This window comes from Misgurnus anguillicaudatus, chromosome 7 (assembly GCF_027580225.2).
Source record: "Misgurnus anguillicaudatus chromosome 7, ASM2758022v2, whole genome shotgun sequence".
In the NCBI taxonomy this organism is placed as follows: domain Eukaryota; kingdom Metazoa; phylum Chordata; class Actinopteri; order Cypriniformes; family Cobitidae; genus Misgurnus; species Misgurnus anguillicaudatus.
Genome location: NC_073343.2, coordinates 11,540,861 through 11,556,583, shown reverse-complemented (window position 1 = coordinate 11,556,583; position 15,723 = coordinate 11,540,861). Strand labels below are relative to the sequence as shown.

General features: G+C 37.2%; 1 protein-coding gene across 4 annotated transcripts in view; it reads left to right on the top strand.

Annotated features, from left to right (window-relative positions):
* Positions 1 to 12,582, top strand: part of LOC129417776 (uncharacterized) — a 54,347-nt gene extending 41,765 nt beyond the window's left edge. For 2 of the 4 annotated variants that reach the window (XM_073869430.1, XM_073869428.1), the window contains exons 4-15: positions 3,347 to 3,424; positions 3,750 to 3,890; positions 4,123 to 4,254; positions 4,368 to 4,555; positions 4,794 to 4,987; positions 6,503 to 6,650; positions 6,942 to 7,122; positions 10,487 to 10,597; positions 10,701 to 10,853; positions 11,028 to 11,123; positions 11,238 to 11,311; positions 11,633 to 12,582. In XM_073869430.1, coding sequence (XP_073725531.1) covers positions 3,347 to 3,424; positions 3,750 to 3,890; positions 4,123 to 4,254; positions 4,368 to 4,555; positions 4,794 to 4,987; positions 6,503 to 6,650; positions 6,942 to 7,122; positions 10,487 to 10,597; positions 10,701 to 10,853; positions 11,028 to 11,123; positions 11,238 to 11,311; positions 11,633 to 11,768 — 1,632 coding nt within the window. In that variant the 3' untranslated portion in view covers positions 11,769 to 12,582. Of the gene's footprint in view, positions 1 to 1,873; positions 2,027 to 3,346; positions 3,425 to 3,749; positions 3,891 to 4,122; positions 4,255 to 4,367; positions 4,556 to 4,793; positions 4,988 to 6,502; positions 6,651 to 6,941; positions 7,123 to 10,486; positions 10,598 to 10,700; positions 10,854 to 11,027; positions 11,124 to 11,237; positions 11,312 to 11,632 lie in introns of those variants that run through there. The other 2 variants (XM_073869431.1, XM_073869429.1) reach the window with 2 other exon arrangements.
* The last annotated feature ends 3,141 nt before the right edge of the window (positions 12,583 to 15,723 follow it).

The following is a 15,723-nucleotide window of genomic DNA, read 5'->3' as shown; positions in this document are numbered from 1 at the left end:
TTCTTTATAAATCTTTATAAATCGAAGATCACTTGCAAGTGTGCGTATGTAAATCAGCCTTATATCTGCCCTTATATTGTACACGCCATTTTTAACCATAAATAATCAATGCAAATCACCTCCTGAATTCTGATCTGCATAATAATGAGACTTGCATCCAATTGTTTGTTTGAAAGATGGTATGCACTCCGCCAATAAATGCAAGCCATTGACGTAATCCTCCAACATTGCAATCACACAGCATTACACACAGAGGGGGGTCAGCAGTTAGAGTCATTAGTCCCTTTCACACATACAGTCTTTACTGGTAATTTACTGGTAAATTGCAGTTAACAGATCATGTGTGAACAGAACCTTTCCGGTAAATCAGTGCTCCCAATTTACCAGTAAGACAGGTTGTAAGATTACCAGTAATTTACCGGTAAGCGCTATGTGTGAACGAAAATTATAGAATTACCGGCATTTAGAACGGACGACGTCAGACCGTGCTGACAGCTTCGGGCCAATCATAGCGCTTTAATACAGATGACGCGTTTACCCCCGCACTGTTTACGGACGCTTTCCACACACATGCTGCTTGAAAGTTGAGCACACCTGAAGTTTACGTCCACATTTCTTCACAAAAGTTGTTTAAAACAGCTTACCGCCGAATTGCCGACGTCCTTAGCACGCCCTCTGTGAAGCCTAACGTGCAAACAGTAGTGTTGTTAAAAACGCATTTTCAGTTTGACGTCGTCTCATTCAATGTTGTTTGGTCATGAGCAACTTCGCGACTGTTTACCACAGACGTGAAAACAGCAAAATACGGACCGTGGATATGAACGACGTGGATTGTTTACAAATACAACACTGAGCTCGCCGCGTACTACAGGTACTTCCGCTTTCTCAACGAATTTACCGGTATTTTGATACTGATGTGTGAATGATGTCTTACTGGTAAAATAACGGAACGCCACTGCGTGTGTGAACAGCACATTTTTGTATTTACTGGTAAATTCATTCTGGTAAATTCATGGTAATTTACCAGAATTACTGTGTGAAAGAGGCTATTGTTAACAACTTGCCAAAGCATGAATTTGTGGTATCACTAATATAAATGTGTTCTGCTCCTTTAATGTGTGTGTCTGATACATGCACGCTCTTCTCTAGCAGCATGAACGTTTTCCTCTGCTCTACAAAGACCGAAATATAAAAATGAATCATTTTAATTTAAAAACATAAATAGTTAATACCTGACTGACTTGCATTTAGAGATCTCTTTATTTTCTTAATAACTTGCATATGTGAGGGTAAATATTTATTTAAGTGTATAGGTGGACGCATGTTTTTTCATCCCGGTTTTATTATGAACAACACAGTTAGGACTATTTTAATGTCGACATAGAGAGTGAAGATTGTTGGAGAGCTTATTTGGCTGTATTTCTACACTTTAAGATTTGATGATAAAAGGCATAATATTTAAGATAAAAATATCGTTACTTACACTGTGTTCTGCAGTTATCTAATGGTAGCGTATTTGATGCGATCTTGTATTCCATACAAACGGGCCATCTTCTCCTCCTGCGCTCCAGTAGTGGACAATGTGACGGTGAAACAGTGCTGATTAAATATTAAAAGATTTAAAAAAGATATATGAAACAATTAGCACTCGGTACAAACACAAATAACATTGCTGGATTTAATCTTCATGATAATGTGGATCTAAATATGGAATGAAATTGTGTGTGTGGCATCTATACTTATAATCGTTCGTCTGACATTTACTTTCTTCAATCTCAATTAAATTTACGACCTCACCATCTGTCTCGGCCGTGTCCATAAATATAACTGCCAACACATTACATCATAAATTACTGTAATCCTGATAACTTTGGAACAAAGGTTATTGAAGCACTTCATTCTGTGAAGTTAAGCTTTTAAACACACTGAATGAGATGGTTGGATTCTTACATGAATGGATATTCCAAGAAGAACGCAGGAACTTTATAGCAAATTTAATGGGAAAATATCCACTTCCAAAGTCTGGGTAAATATATTTGAGTGATATTTAAATAATACTAAAGGTGTCAGCTTTCAGTGGAAGATTTTACACAGTGGGCTTTATTCATGAAACACAAGTAGAACAAATTTCTGTGTAAATTGTCCCATATATTTTAATGTGGCATATATGAGGCCCTTTGTCTCTTATCTTTCCTCTCCTAAAGTATCATTTTAAGCAAGTTATGAATCTTTTGAAGGTGAATCATAGCACACTATTTAGTTCTGTAATAAGAATAAGAAGTATGTCAAAGCTGATTGTTTTGTGAGAATAATTTAATTAATACCTGCAGTGAAGTAGAATGTAGATCAATGGATGCATCTGTCTGTGTCTCAGTACTGTCTTTCTTGGATAAGGTGTAACTCGAAGGGTCTTTCACCTCATAGTGTCACAGTCCTCAGCTCTGGAGAATCTCAATTTGACATGTCTCATTATCATTTGTGAACACTGACTAAACTGACTTCTGTTATAGCTAGGTTTTAACTGTTTCAGGTCTAGAGAAGAAATTATATTTATTATTATTTACAGCTAATGGTTGTGCCATAGGTTTGAAGTTTAAGCTTTAAACATAGATAAAGCTCAATACAAACTGCCAGATTTGAATATATGATTATTATGATTATTATTAACTTAAACTTTGCATGCCTGAAGATACTCATTGCTAAATAAGCAACAGCAAATGAAACCAGTGTTAAAAGACAGATATTACAGTATGTGCAAAACTTTTAGTTTAAAGGAATAGTCTACTCATTTTCAATATTAATCTATGTTATTACCTTAACTAAGAAGAGTTGATACATCCCTCTATCATCTGTGTGCGTGCACGTAAGCGCTGGAGCACGCTGCGACACTTCGATAGCATTTAGCTTAGCCCCATTCATTCAATGGTACCAATCAGAGATAAAGTTAGAAGTGACCAAACACATCAACGTTTTTCCTATTTAAGACAAGTAGTTATACGAGCAAGTTTGGTGGTACAAAATAAAACATAGCGCTTTTCTAAGCGGATTTAAAAGAGGAACTATATTTTATGGCGTAATATCACTTTTGGGAGTACTTTGACTCGGCGCAGTAACACCCTCCCTCTCCCATTATGAGAGGGAGAAGGGGAGCGGACTTTTCAGGCAAGTCGAAGTACATATTTTAATATTGAAAATGAGTAGACTATTCCTTTAAGCAGGGAAAATAATCACCAAAGAGAGGGTCTGTTTTTTTGTAAGTTTTATTTCATGTTTGATAATGTTCATTTAAGTTTTGATTGTAAAGACAAAATAAGGTTAATTTCTTTAAATTTAATATCTTCAACAGATTATTCCAGGTGCAACAGTGTACAGTGTTGCATCTCAGTTTGATGAGCCTCCCCTCCTCAACCTCACAGGCCCAAAGGTAAACATTATTGTATCTAAATATGTAAATTTTTAGACAAATAAGCAGGTAGACCCAGGTTGATTAATCCACATATAAAAACAAATTGGAGCCAGTAATCAGGTTTGCTGTTACATGTAGTCCTCTCCTAATCCCACTCTCATCACACCACTATGATCCTGTTTGCATGAATTATGTATCTGTCTGCTGTGGCTTTGTCCAATCAGCTGTTGTCACTGGTATATGAATAAGTAAACAGTGGATATACAACAGTGAGGGTGAAAGAGAAGTGAAACAGCATAGTCAGTATGTGACTAGGTCTCTGCTTATAAAACATTTCAAACAGTTACCCAAGAACAAGGCAGCATCTTCTATGCCAACTGACTCAAAGCGGGAACACAGCCTTGATTCTTCAGTTGACGGCGCCATTGGGGGAACATTGGCTCTTGTGTCCCCCTCTTCAGATGCGGAATATGACAAGCTGTTGGTGAGAGACTGTTTCTGAGAGGATGTGTGTTTACAAATCTTTTTAATGGGTGTGTAACAGTAGTGAAAGGTCTGACAAAAGCTCAGTTAACTAGAAGTATACCATCAATTGCCAGCCTAAGCTTTTGATTGTGCAGCAAACTGAAGTGAAATGTAATATGTAGTACCGAGCACTGTGAAACATAATATCTTCTGTTCTTTTCCTTTGTGTAATGTTTATTTGTCTCTCTAAGGATGTGGAGGCGGTGCCTTTATCTGATGGAAGGGTGTGTTTATTGGCTCTCCCATCTGAATGTTGTCAGGGGGATGGACCAGCAGACATGTCTTGCCTAAGACTGGTTTCACGTTATATCACAGATAGAAAGGTGAAATTATTTTACATTTATTGTTAGCCACTCCGGCTGTCTCATCTTCAATGCTCAGTTAGAGTATAGTTTACTAGTGCTAAAATGTAGTAGCTTTGGTTCTGTCTCACTAGGGTGTGGTATCTGGGATATTTTTGGTGACGTCCAGTAAGATCTTCTTTGACCCTCAGAAGAGTCATCCACTCGTGCAGGAGAATGGCTGTAAAGAATATGTGTTCTCCTGCTCTCTGGATTATCTTGCTTCAGTGTCTTTCTACACAGACATCTCTCACATTCACTTCAACAAGACCACACACAGATGCTTCCTGCTTTACTGTGATGCTGCTCAGTGCTCGGCAGAGCATAAAAAAATCAAATCTGTTTCCATTTTCATCTGAGGACTGAACATAGAGTATACATGTTTTATTAAGTTATTTAGTTTATTTATGAATACTCAATGGTAGAGAGAGGGTGGTTTGATCAATACAATTGCACAGACACTAATCCTCATTTAACACCTTAACACCTCATTCATGATTTGTTAAACCTTTTTCCAGATGTCAAAGTTGTAAGACACCCAAGAGCAAATTTAACACCCAGACCCAAAACCAAACTAAGTGGAACTCCCATAAGTCGGCAATAGAGGCAGTTCCCTCTCCAGAACCCTCTGGCTTGCGCAGTCTGCCAGCAACTTTGGGTTTAAAGGCTGAGGAGAAGGAGGAGGAAGATGGGGTGACTGGGGACATGGCTGAAGGTGAGATACAGCAGAGTTTGGAGTCTGAAAGAATTCTGACAGGTGCTACTGCCACCTTCTTTTGTGGAGGGCCTGACTGCGAAAATGACCGCAAGCGTGAAGAGCAGTCATTTTTCTATAGACAGTTGTAAGGAAATCCTGAATTTTTAGAGATTTACAGAGTTAGTTCACCTAAAAGTAAAATGTTGTCCTCTTCTTGATGTGGGAAATTATTTAGGGAAATGATGACTGATTTTTATTATCTTGTAAAATGAGTATCAGGGCTCGCAAAATCGCTAGCCCGACGTCCCGGGGCTATTGTGAATTCCTGTCGGGCTACCAAGATGTATCTCCGCCCTGCCCGTCGGGCTATCTTGGGGAGGAAATAATATTTTAATGTGTTTGCATTGTCTCAGATTTAGTTAGGTAATTATATTGTATGTAATTTCGCGTCCTCTTGTCAGGAAATGAAGTGAAAGCATAATTAAACCCATCCGTTAATGTGCACGTCTGATATGCGCGCGACCCTCTGCATGCGCTTCTCCCAGCTTCGCTCTTCATGAGCACCTGCTTTGATCTTGTGCTCAGCAAAAAGTGCAAACTCAAGTCATTTAATAAATTAACGTCATATCATTTTTACCTCATAGACTATAATTGTTTAAGCCGCTAAAACAATGTTAGTCTATAAGGTAAAAACGAAAATGAAATTTAGCGTTTCTTTCTTCAGTTACTAACTTAAGTATGTGAGAAGGAAAATATATTTGAGTGATTTCCGATTGATTTGACACATCTAGGCTATTAAGAGAATATGATGTAAGAAGCTTTTGATTGGTGACTAAACAGCAGTGGTAAGATATGTTTACCTAAAGAATACATTTCGTTTTACCTCAAAGTCTAACATTATTCTAGCGAAAATAAACTGCTATGGTAAGATCTGTTAACCTAAAGGGAATTAAATGTTTATTCCTTTTTAATAAATATCTGTTTTAAGTCTTCTATATTGTGTTAAAGTCACTGGTTGTTTATATTTGATAAAATACCATGTTATCTAAATACAATGGGTGATGTTTTGAGTTATTTTTTATTAAAAAAATAACTCATGTTATAATACATTCATATAATATTTCAGGAATAGAACAATTAAATTATTCTAATGTTAGGAGAACGTTAAACTAACCTAAAAGTAACGTTAGGGCAATGTTTATTTTCTTAAAGAAAACATTCCTGGCTAACCAAAAACCTTGGAAAATAACGTTTTAGAAACTAAAAACTAAAGTTAGGGGAAAGTTTTGGGAACCAAAGATTGTTAGCTGGGGATGGGTAGGAATAGTTGGGTTACATGGAAATCCAGGATTTATCAATATTCTACATTAAACAATGTATTTTTTATTTGGGCTACTTATATTCTTTTTGGGCTACCAAAAGTTTAAGAGGGCCTGCCCGAAGGGCTATGGGATTTAACAATTTTGCGAGCCCTGAGTATAAATATAAGGAAAGGCTTCTCTATCATCTGTTCTGTCTGTCTTTGCTAATAAGGTTACTGTACTGCTACATCAAATAGTGGTACAGTCGGATCTCTTATGTTTGTGAGAATTCGATGGAAACAGCAGCATGGGAAGAGAAGGGCTTTGTATGAATCTAAAATCACCACCAGAGACACCTGGTTCACCATGCAACAAGAAAGGTATTATACCTTATTTACTGTGGACCTATGTAGATACCAATATCAGAAATTCTGCCTAGTAAAATGTACAAGAAAAACTATAGCTTTGTGTGCTGATAATGGGGTTGTAGGAGACTGCTTTAAAACTCAGCGATTGTATCTTAAAGCCAAAAATATTGAAACTGAACTAACAGTCATATTGAAAACTATTTAAAAAATAGAAATTAAAAAATGTAAAACCTTCATAACCTTATTTTAAACACCTCTTCTGACTAACTTCAATCTCTTTCACTCTGCCATTTTCTGATTTAGTTCAGACAAGCTGTACGCTTACCTGAGCCAGCATCGGCCAGACCTGTGCATCCTGGAGGGAGGTGTGGAGGACAAAGCAGAGAGAGATGATGAAGATTTTGTGCTTCTGGATGAGGAGGAGCAAAAGCAAAAGGAAGAGGACGAATCTCCGAGAGAAGGATGGGCGGGGGAGGACTGGGAGGTCAGTTATTAACTTGTATTACCGATAACAACAGGGCTTTTGCCAGACACATAAACCACAGTGTAATCGGCATACATTTGAAGGCCAACTTTAGGACACACATCAGGCAGCTCGTTCACGTACAGGCTGAAGAGAACAGGCCCCAGTATGGTTCTCTGAGGGATTCTGGTCTTAATTTTACATAGGGCAGATTTTTACATGATCAATATCTACACATTGTTTTCGACACTCTAAGTAAGAATTGAACCATGATAGTGCCTGATGTGACATGTTATAAGATGACAGTTTTGAGATAAGATGACTATGATTACTCACTGTATCGAATGTATCGTATTTGTTCTATTATTTTTGACATCACCGGAACTAGAATTATTGGTCGATAGTTACTAACGTCTGTCGTCTGTGGTATTCTCACACTTAAAGATGGGTTTAACCAGTGCTTTTTCCAGGCCTCTGGAAAATTCCAGTTTTAATAAAGACATTTATAATGTGGGTCAATGGTTGAATAATAATTTATGCATATTTTTTGGAAATTTGCTGTATGTTGTAGTTGTCTTTAGATAAATTGGTATTCAGATCTGAAATAGCTTTCAATACCGCTGCCTGATCCACTTCTCTAATTTTAAAAGAATTCTCATTTACTGATGACATTATGCTGTTATAAGTTGCTACTATTGGGCTCATCATCTAAAAAAATTTGAAGCATGATCTTGAACGGATTTAATGAAAAAATTATTAACTTAGTTGCCTTTCGGTCATATTTATATTCTTTTAAATGTTTCATGTTATGATCTCAATTCAAGTAACATGTTATGATCTGATAAGTCACACACCAGATTGTATGTTTTTAAAACTCTTTCCAGCTTATTTGAGAAAGCTAAATCTATTGCTGTCTGTGATGTTTTTGTCAGACGAGTGGGTCCATTTACAAATTGATGAAAATCATATTTTGATGTTAATTCTTTGAGTTGTTTCCTACTGGATTTATTTAACCAGTTAATATTAATATTTTCATAAGTAAGCACCTCACTGTTCAATTTAAAAGATTTGAGAATTTTTGAGGGCAACTAGATTGTGGATTATACACCACAAGGATATTAAACATCATCCGTGGAGATAGAGCCACATTTACACACAAACTTTCAATTGATATGGATTCATCTAATTGGACTTCCTTTGGTCCTAAAGGAGTCTTTAATGTAAACCAGAACTCCTCTTCCTCTACCAGTAACCCTGTCCTTTCTATGTTTTGTATGTATACATTTTGTGGTTACTGCAAAATAAATCTGGTAATAAGACTGTGTTGTCAAGACTCATAGTGGGGGGGTCATGTATCCCCATTAAGGGGGTTTATTTTGCGATAACAATTGTCTGGATGTACATTTTCCTGCATATTACATGTATGCTTGCCATTTACATGAGTAAGTGGAGACTAAATATGACCCAGTTGAATTTATAGTTTTCTACATAAAATCATCTTAAATAATATAAAGAACATTCTGTAAAAATATAACATTGATATTTACTGAGCCTGTAGAGGGACATTTGCAAACAAAGGTTTTTGTGTGCGCAAAAGAAACGTTTTTGCGTGCAAACAAGAAACGTTTCTCATGCGAACACGTGCTTATTACACTGAAGGGACTTATTTCCATGTGTAAAAATAAACTGTACCTGTCAAAATAATTTACAAATCCGGGTTATCATGTGTTACTAGCAGGGCTTTGAACCAGAATTTTTTCCCAATTGGTTCGTTTCGAACGGAAACGTTTTCGGTTTAACCTTAAAGTTGACGTTCCTGAACCGGTTAGAACAAAAAATGAAGTTCCTGAACCGGTTAATAACGTTCCACGTCAGCTGTGGGACATCAAATAAGTAGGCTGATCATTAGGACATTAAACTTAAATTATTAGTCTACATAATTTTCCTTAAGTCTCTATCTTGTCATCAAACATTAAAAAGGCTATGTAAGCGACATAACTGTAATTCTGACATGCCGACATTTGTTGAGTGCACTTAAACACGCGCACACACAGATGGAGGACGAATTCCAAACGGTGCTTCGGGAAGAAGATGCAGAATAAACAATCGCTCCACATAAAGTGAAAATTACGTTGTTTTTCAGTGCTTTATTTTCGCCAAATGTTTTTTATACATCAAGAGTTCTGATCTTTGAAGGGCATAGGGATAATCACGTTTGATTGGAGATGGACCGGACATATTCAACCACATATGTGTCTGCACGTACAGAAAATTGTTTACTTTATCCCCTTTTTGTCATTAAATTGTTTATAATCAATTCAGTGTTAACATTTGCAAGCCTTTGAACAATCTGCGAATCGCAAGCGAGCCGAACCATGGGTCGTGATCTGTACGAATCAGGGATCAACTGCGATCCGTTACATCACTAATTAGTATTAAAAAAACAAACATCTTGAGATACTTGGTAGCCTACAATATTTACCTAGACTTGGGCTTGAGTAGGCTACTTGCTGGTGGCAAGCTTCTCATTTCTCCGATGAGTCAACGACAACCTGAAGTGAACTTCATCGAGTCATTTTGCACAGAAATCTTGTCAAAGAACGAAAAAAAAATGGTTCTGTTCCGGAACATATACTTTTGGAAAGTTTCTGGTTTCGTTTCTGTTCCCTGCAAAACATCAAAAGTTTCTGGTTTTCGTTTTCGTTCCTTGAACTGGTTTAAGGCCTTGGTTTCTAGTTTTGAGTGGTTGTTATCTGGTAATAACAAACCTGCAAATGTAGCAACTGGCCAATCAGAATCAAGCATTCCAAAAGCCGTGTAATAATGAGAGATAAAAGAGTTTAAAAGCGAGAAGTGACATGCTGTAAAGCTAAGTTTCTGAAGGCTAACTGTGCGTTCACACTGCCACCGGTGAGAGCGTCAAAGTGGACGGAAGTCATTCGTTTTTAATGAGAGCCGGCGGCGAGCTCTGGTGATCAGCGGCACGACGCGTCATGTACAGTGTGAGTGTTGAGGAGAGTTGAAATCAGCTCAACTTTATGGTAATGAGCTATGACGCGGTTTGGCTGCAACCAATCGAAAGGCATAGACGTTCGGCGGCAACCAATCAGAAGGCAGAAAGGACTGAATTTTTTAGGCTCCTCACAAACCTACATTTAAAACTTTATAATGTTTTATCTCATGTGATTTTTAAAAAAAAAATAACAATTACACTTCTTAATCATCTTAATATGTCTTAAACATGTGGCAATGTTAAAGTATGGCTATATATTATTGTTCAAAGGAATAGCACTTCTGTTTCCTTATTTGTAAATATGACCATTATGTGTGTATTATGTATTACTATTTGGTATTAGTGAGTCATGTGCATGGTTTTCTTGTATAGATGGTGACAGTGGAGGAGAGTGGACCAAGAGCTTCTATTTGTACTGAACCAGAAGGTCTAAGTGACATACTGAACCAGAGTGTCATACTGGATCCTCAGCAAATTAAAGAGGTGCCATACCCACACACACTGATCTTAATAGCTTTGGAGATGAAACACCCGATTTGATACTGTGGACTATAGAAAATAGGTGTTTAGCCTGTTTTTTTCTAAGATCTCTAGAAATCTGCCTCCACGCACAATAGGACACACGTGGCATCTGTCTTACAGTACAGACAAACATGGGGCAAGCCTAAACACTCTCTACAGGAAACTGAGCACCACAGACTCACCTGTGTTGGTTCTCATCAAGGACCACAACCAGCAGGTCATATTTTTTTCTAAAACTTTGATTAGAGTAGACATAAATACGGGTTGAGGTTCATGAGTAGATGCATGTAAATGCTGACACTGTATATACACAGTTATCATATAAGAACTAGAACGTTTAAATTGTTTTGCTGTTGTTGGTTGTTTAAAAGTAGTTTAAACTTTTCTCCAGGTTTTTGGGAGCTTCCTCTCACATCCACTGCATCCTAGTGAGGCTTTTTACGGGACAGGAGAGACCTTCCTATTTTTGTCGCATCCTCGCTTTAAGGTAAAGATATTCGAACAAATCCCTTGTTACCTATTATTAAAGAAATCAGTTGTCCAATCCAGAGTTCTTCATGGAAATGTTTTTGACCTTTCCTGCTGGTCTGTTTCTTTTAAGTGTTTCCGCTGGACTGGAGAGAATTCCTTCTTCATCAAAGGAGATTTGGACTCATTTGCCATTGGTGGAGGAAGGTACCGTAAGGTTTCTCATGTTAATATACAAATGATACAGATGTCTGTACAGTGGTTTCAGTGGCTATGTGTGCTTTTTATTAGCTAAATACAAATAAATGTGACTTGATTAAAATTGTTGAGCACTAGTAATGGACAGGTCATTAGTTAAATTCCCAGAGAATGCACATACTGATAAGATGTAAAGTCTGAATGCAATGTAAGCCACTTTGAATAAATAACTAATGAGAGTTGTCTGTTGCTTCGTTAGGTGTTTTAAACCAACCGAAGCATCTGAATTTAATTTGTAAATTGGATTTTTCTCATTCTCTTTCTTCCCAGTGGTCACTTTGGTCTGTGGGTGGATGAAAGGTTGTATTTTGGCAGAAGCAGCCCGTGTTTCACTTTTAATAACTGCAGTCTGTCCGAGACCAATGACTTTACCATTCTTGAGCTTGAGGCATGGACATTCGGTTGACATAACAAACTGTAAATAACTCAAAATACCAAGATTTAATGGAAAATGTGTCCATTAAGGAAAAACTAATTTATTGAGGAGACTGAACCTTCACAGGTATCAGGTTGCAGACTGTGTGAAAAGCAATTATTCTGCCTGAAGGCTTGCCAAAGGAAGAGGTGGATGAAAGCTCACTGTACTTAACATCTCACCACTGTAATGAAGATAACCGGTTTCATCTTGTGATTAAGATGCAGTTCTGCCTACATATTCAAAATCAGCTTAACTGTCTGAGTGCACTTGTGTTGTTTGTACAAGAAATAATATTACAATTCTGGGACAGTATGCAGGATTTGTTCTTTGTGGTACTAGTGACAAAGAATGTATTCTGATAAGAAGTGAAACTCAATAGAGCATTCCATTGCAACACCAGTGCCCAGCAGCAGCCTGTTGCCATTTTGGGGTGAAAGCGACTCGGCAGTCCAGTAGCTTCTTGCTGTTTTTATGGCATTATCAGCTGAATTAAATCTGAAATCCAACCTGGGGTGTGTTTCCCGAAAGCAACTATGGTCGCAAGTTCTGTCGTTACCAATAGAGTTCAATGGTAACAACAACCGTGGTTAGCTATCGATGCTTTCGGGAAACACACCCAAAAATGTTGACATTTAAAACACAGAATAAAGTACAATCACTATAGTGAGCATAAAATTCTTTTATTATATTAATCCTTTATTTTAGAGACTTTTTTTACAAAACCATTGCTCTCTAGAAAACATGTTAGTTTCCGTTAAAATTCTTTTAAAGTGCTAGTTCACCCAAAAAATTGAAATTCTGTCATCATTTGCTGACACTCGTGGTTTTTTTTTTCAAACTTATGAGTTTCTTTATTCAGTTGAACACAAAATATGGTATTTTCATAAATGATAATTTGTAAGCACCCTGTAGACTGACTGTACCCATTGACTTCCATAGTATTTATTATTCCCACTATGGGTACAGTCTACTCTACTGTGTGCCACCGTACCCTGCTGATATTGGCTGTGTCCCCCTCCGAAGTTCACGAAGAGAACTAAAATGAGACGATATAAAATATGATATGGATTAAACTAACCAACAGAATATCAAATTAATCAAAATATACGCAAAATTCACAGAATAATGTTAATACAAAAAATTACTGACAAGAAAGTTTTTCTTTTAAATACAGTGTTATTTAACAAAGTTTTTAAATGTTAATTTTAAAATACTCAGCCGCTACAGGTGCGCAATGAATTTCAGGATAGCCTAGGTTGTGAAGAATTCATTCCTTTTATCCTTTGCAGCCCAGAGAAAGAAGGATGTATTCTGAGGTTGCATTGTAAGCAGTCTTTGGCTGCGTCCGAAATCTCTAAAATGCTGCCTTCGGAGGCAGCATTCCAAGGCAGGAAGCCACGATGCACGCCGAATCCAATGTTTGCTTTAGTTCGTGACTCCAGAGATACCTTTATTGTCTTGTTCCACAATTTTATATGTGGGCGTGCGCGGAATGTGATTGGTCGAGATTCTGGCAGTATGATAACCTTAAGCAAAAATACCACGGTTTTACAGGTGTTGCGGTATTGCCATTCCAACCTAAAATGTGTTATTTTGAAATGCCAGGTAAAAAAATCAAGCCTTTAAAATTATAATATGCTTTCAAAAAATATTTATTTTCGTAATGTATATTAAATGTAAACATCAAATTAATTACACGACTTAATGATTAAAAAAATTGTGTATAAACACAACTCATACATTGGAAACGATATCACAGAACATTTTAGTGGTTTTGAAACCTTGACTTAAAACCTCGGTACACCTTAAAACTGGTAACCGGCCCATGCCTAGTCGAGACTGGTTGAGTTAAAAATAATAAAATGGTGACCAAGAAAGTGGCTGGATCACAAATTTAGTGTAAATAAAGATATATTTTAATTTCTGTTTATATTTCAAACTGATTTCCATTACGCTGCCTATATAGGCTGTACGAATGTGTTTCTCAGAACTTGTTTTTCAGCAACAAGTCAGCTGCCTTATAGGTTTTTAGACACAGCCTTTGAATTGGGACGGCCATATACTATTCTTCAGTTGTGCTGCTGTGACTCAGTCGGTCTTAGAATGCAGCCTTCAGAGGTCGCAGCCTTCGAATTGGGACACAGCTCTTGTTTTAGCACAAGTTCTGTCACATTCCATTATTAACCATAGACTCTCCGCAGTTTGACCTTTCACTGTTTTAACAGATGATTCCCCAGATGTAAGAACGTTAACATGACGTTCCCCATGATCGTTGTTTAAAACTTTACAGATTAAACGCTGCTATCTAGATGACACTTTTAAACTCTAGGCAACTGTTGTCTAAACCAGCTACACAGTCCCATTCAGAGCACATGCAAAGAAGTAGCCGGCCAGCTCCTCGGTTGTGGCTAGAAGGTATAAAGCTACGGAAAAAATCTTGTGAAATCTCACTGTTTTCATCCTAATCCTAGCCCTAAACCCAACATCTTGCGAGATTTGATCGTAACTGTAACCCTGTAGCCAGAACCCTGCTGCTTTCCTCTATTTATGCGTGATGACATCTCGTACAAAGATGCATGACTTTCAAACTTTTTCTGAGAAGTCAACATGGCAGCTCCAATTATTAATCATTATAAGGCGAGGTAAGGAGGCAGTTTTAAACACAGATTTTTTTCTAGATATTCAATAGCTTATTTTTGTTCATTTATAACTGAATGTTATGGATTGCAGATTTAATGTCTAATTAAAGGCGGAGTCCATGATGTTTGAAAGCCAATGTTGATATTTGAAATCACCTAAACAAACACGCCCCTACCCCAATAGAATCTGGACCTTCTGTTGATAGACCCGCCCGACACATACGCAACCCGGCATTTGATTTGATTTGATTGGCTATAAGTGTGTTTTGGTATTCGGCCCGTCTTCTTTTCCAAAGCGTTTTTCAAACATCGTGGACTCCGCCTTTAAGTTGCATAAAATGGAAATACTCAATAAAGTACGCTAAAACCAACTCAAATGTGTACTAATGGTTGGATTCCACCAATGACAGCATAAAACATAAGAAAATACAGTATTTATTGTAGGCGTCATAAAATGTACTGATAACTTAATTTGAGAAATGTTCTATTGCTATTTTCTATTCTGATTTGGTTGTGAAATTTATTTATGTTAGATTTCTCTCTAAATAAGTATAGGTAAGAATGAGTTCATCTAACGTTATAATACTGTTAGACCGTATCCCATGGGGATAACCTTAATGTAACATCAGTCCCTAAAAGGAATTAGGTTTGCTATTATTAAAAAAAATGGTTGAAGTTAGCAGAAAATGATAAAAGGCAATATTTGTATGGTCACGCTGATTATTTTAGCAGTGGACGGCCGGACAGAGTGTTATTTTACTTTATGTAACTTCTGTTTGGTGCTCATTCTGTGCATCTGTGCTCTTGTCCAGTTGGCATTTTCACCCCAAAATGGAAGGACCAAAGCGCCACCTAGTGGCAGTTACCAGAAAAGCATCAGAGTTTTACCTCTTGGGTTCTATACTTTTTGCTAGTGAGGATGACAATGGCACCAAAGTGCCATCTGTTAGTAGATGGTTACTGTGTAGATGTATTTATGGCAGGAATGTCACTGAAGATTGTCCACAGATTTAGGATTTGACACAAATAAGTAATACCCTGTAAATAGTGTATATTAAAGCCTGTCTTATTGTTAGTAAGCCTGACATAGGTTATATTTGGTGTATAAACAGCTGCACTTTTACACACAGAAAAGTTTCTTATTACCTAAACCACAACAGAAACCAAGACTGAAATGACTGTGGGCTAAATTCCACACATAAAACGTACAAACACAAAACCTCAGATTTGCGTGCTTCATGTCTGACTTAATTGGTGTAATCTTTTTTTCTTAGAAAACTATAAAGTACATCTGTGAATGGGTC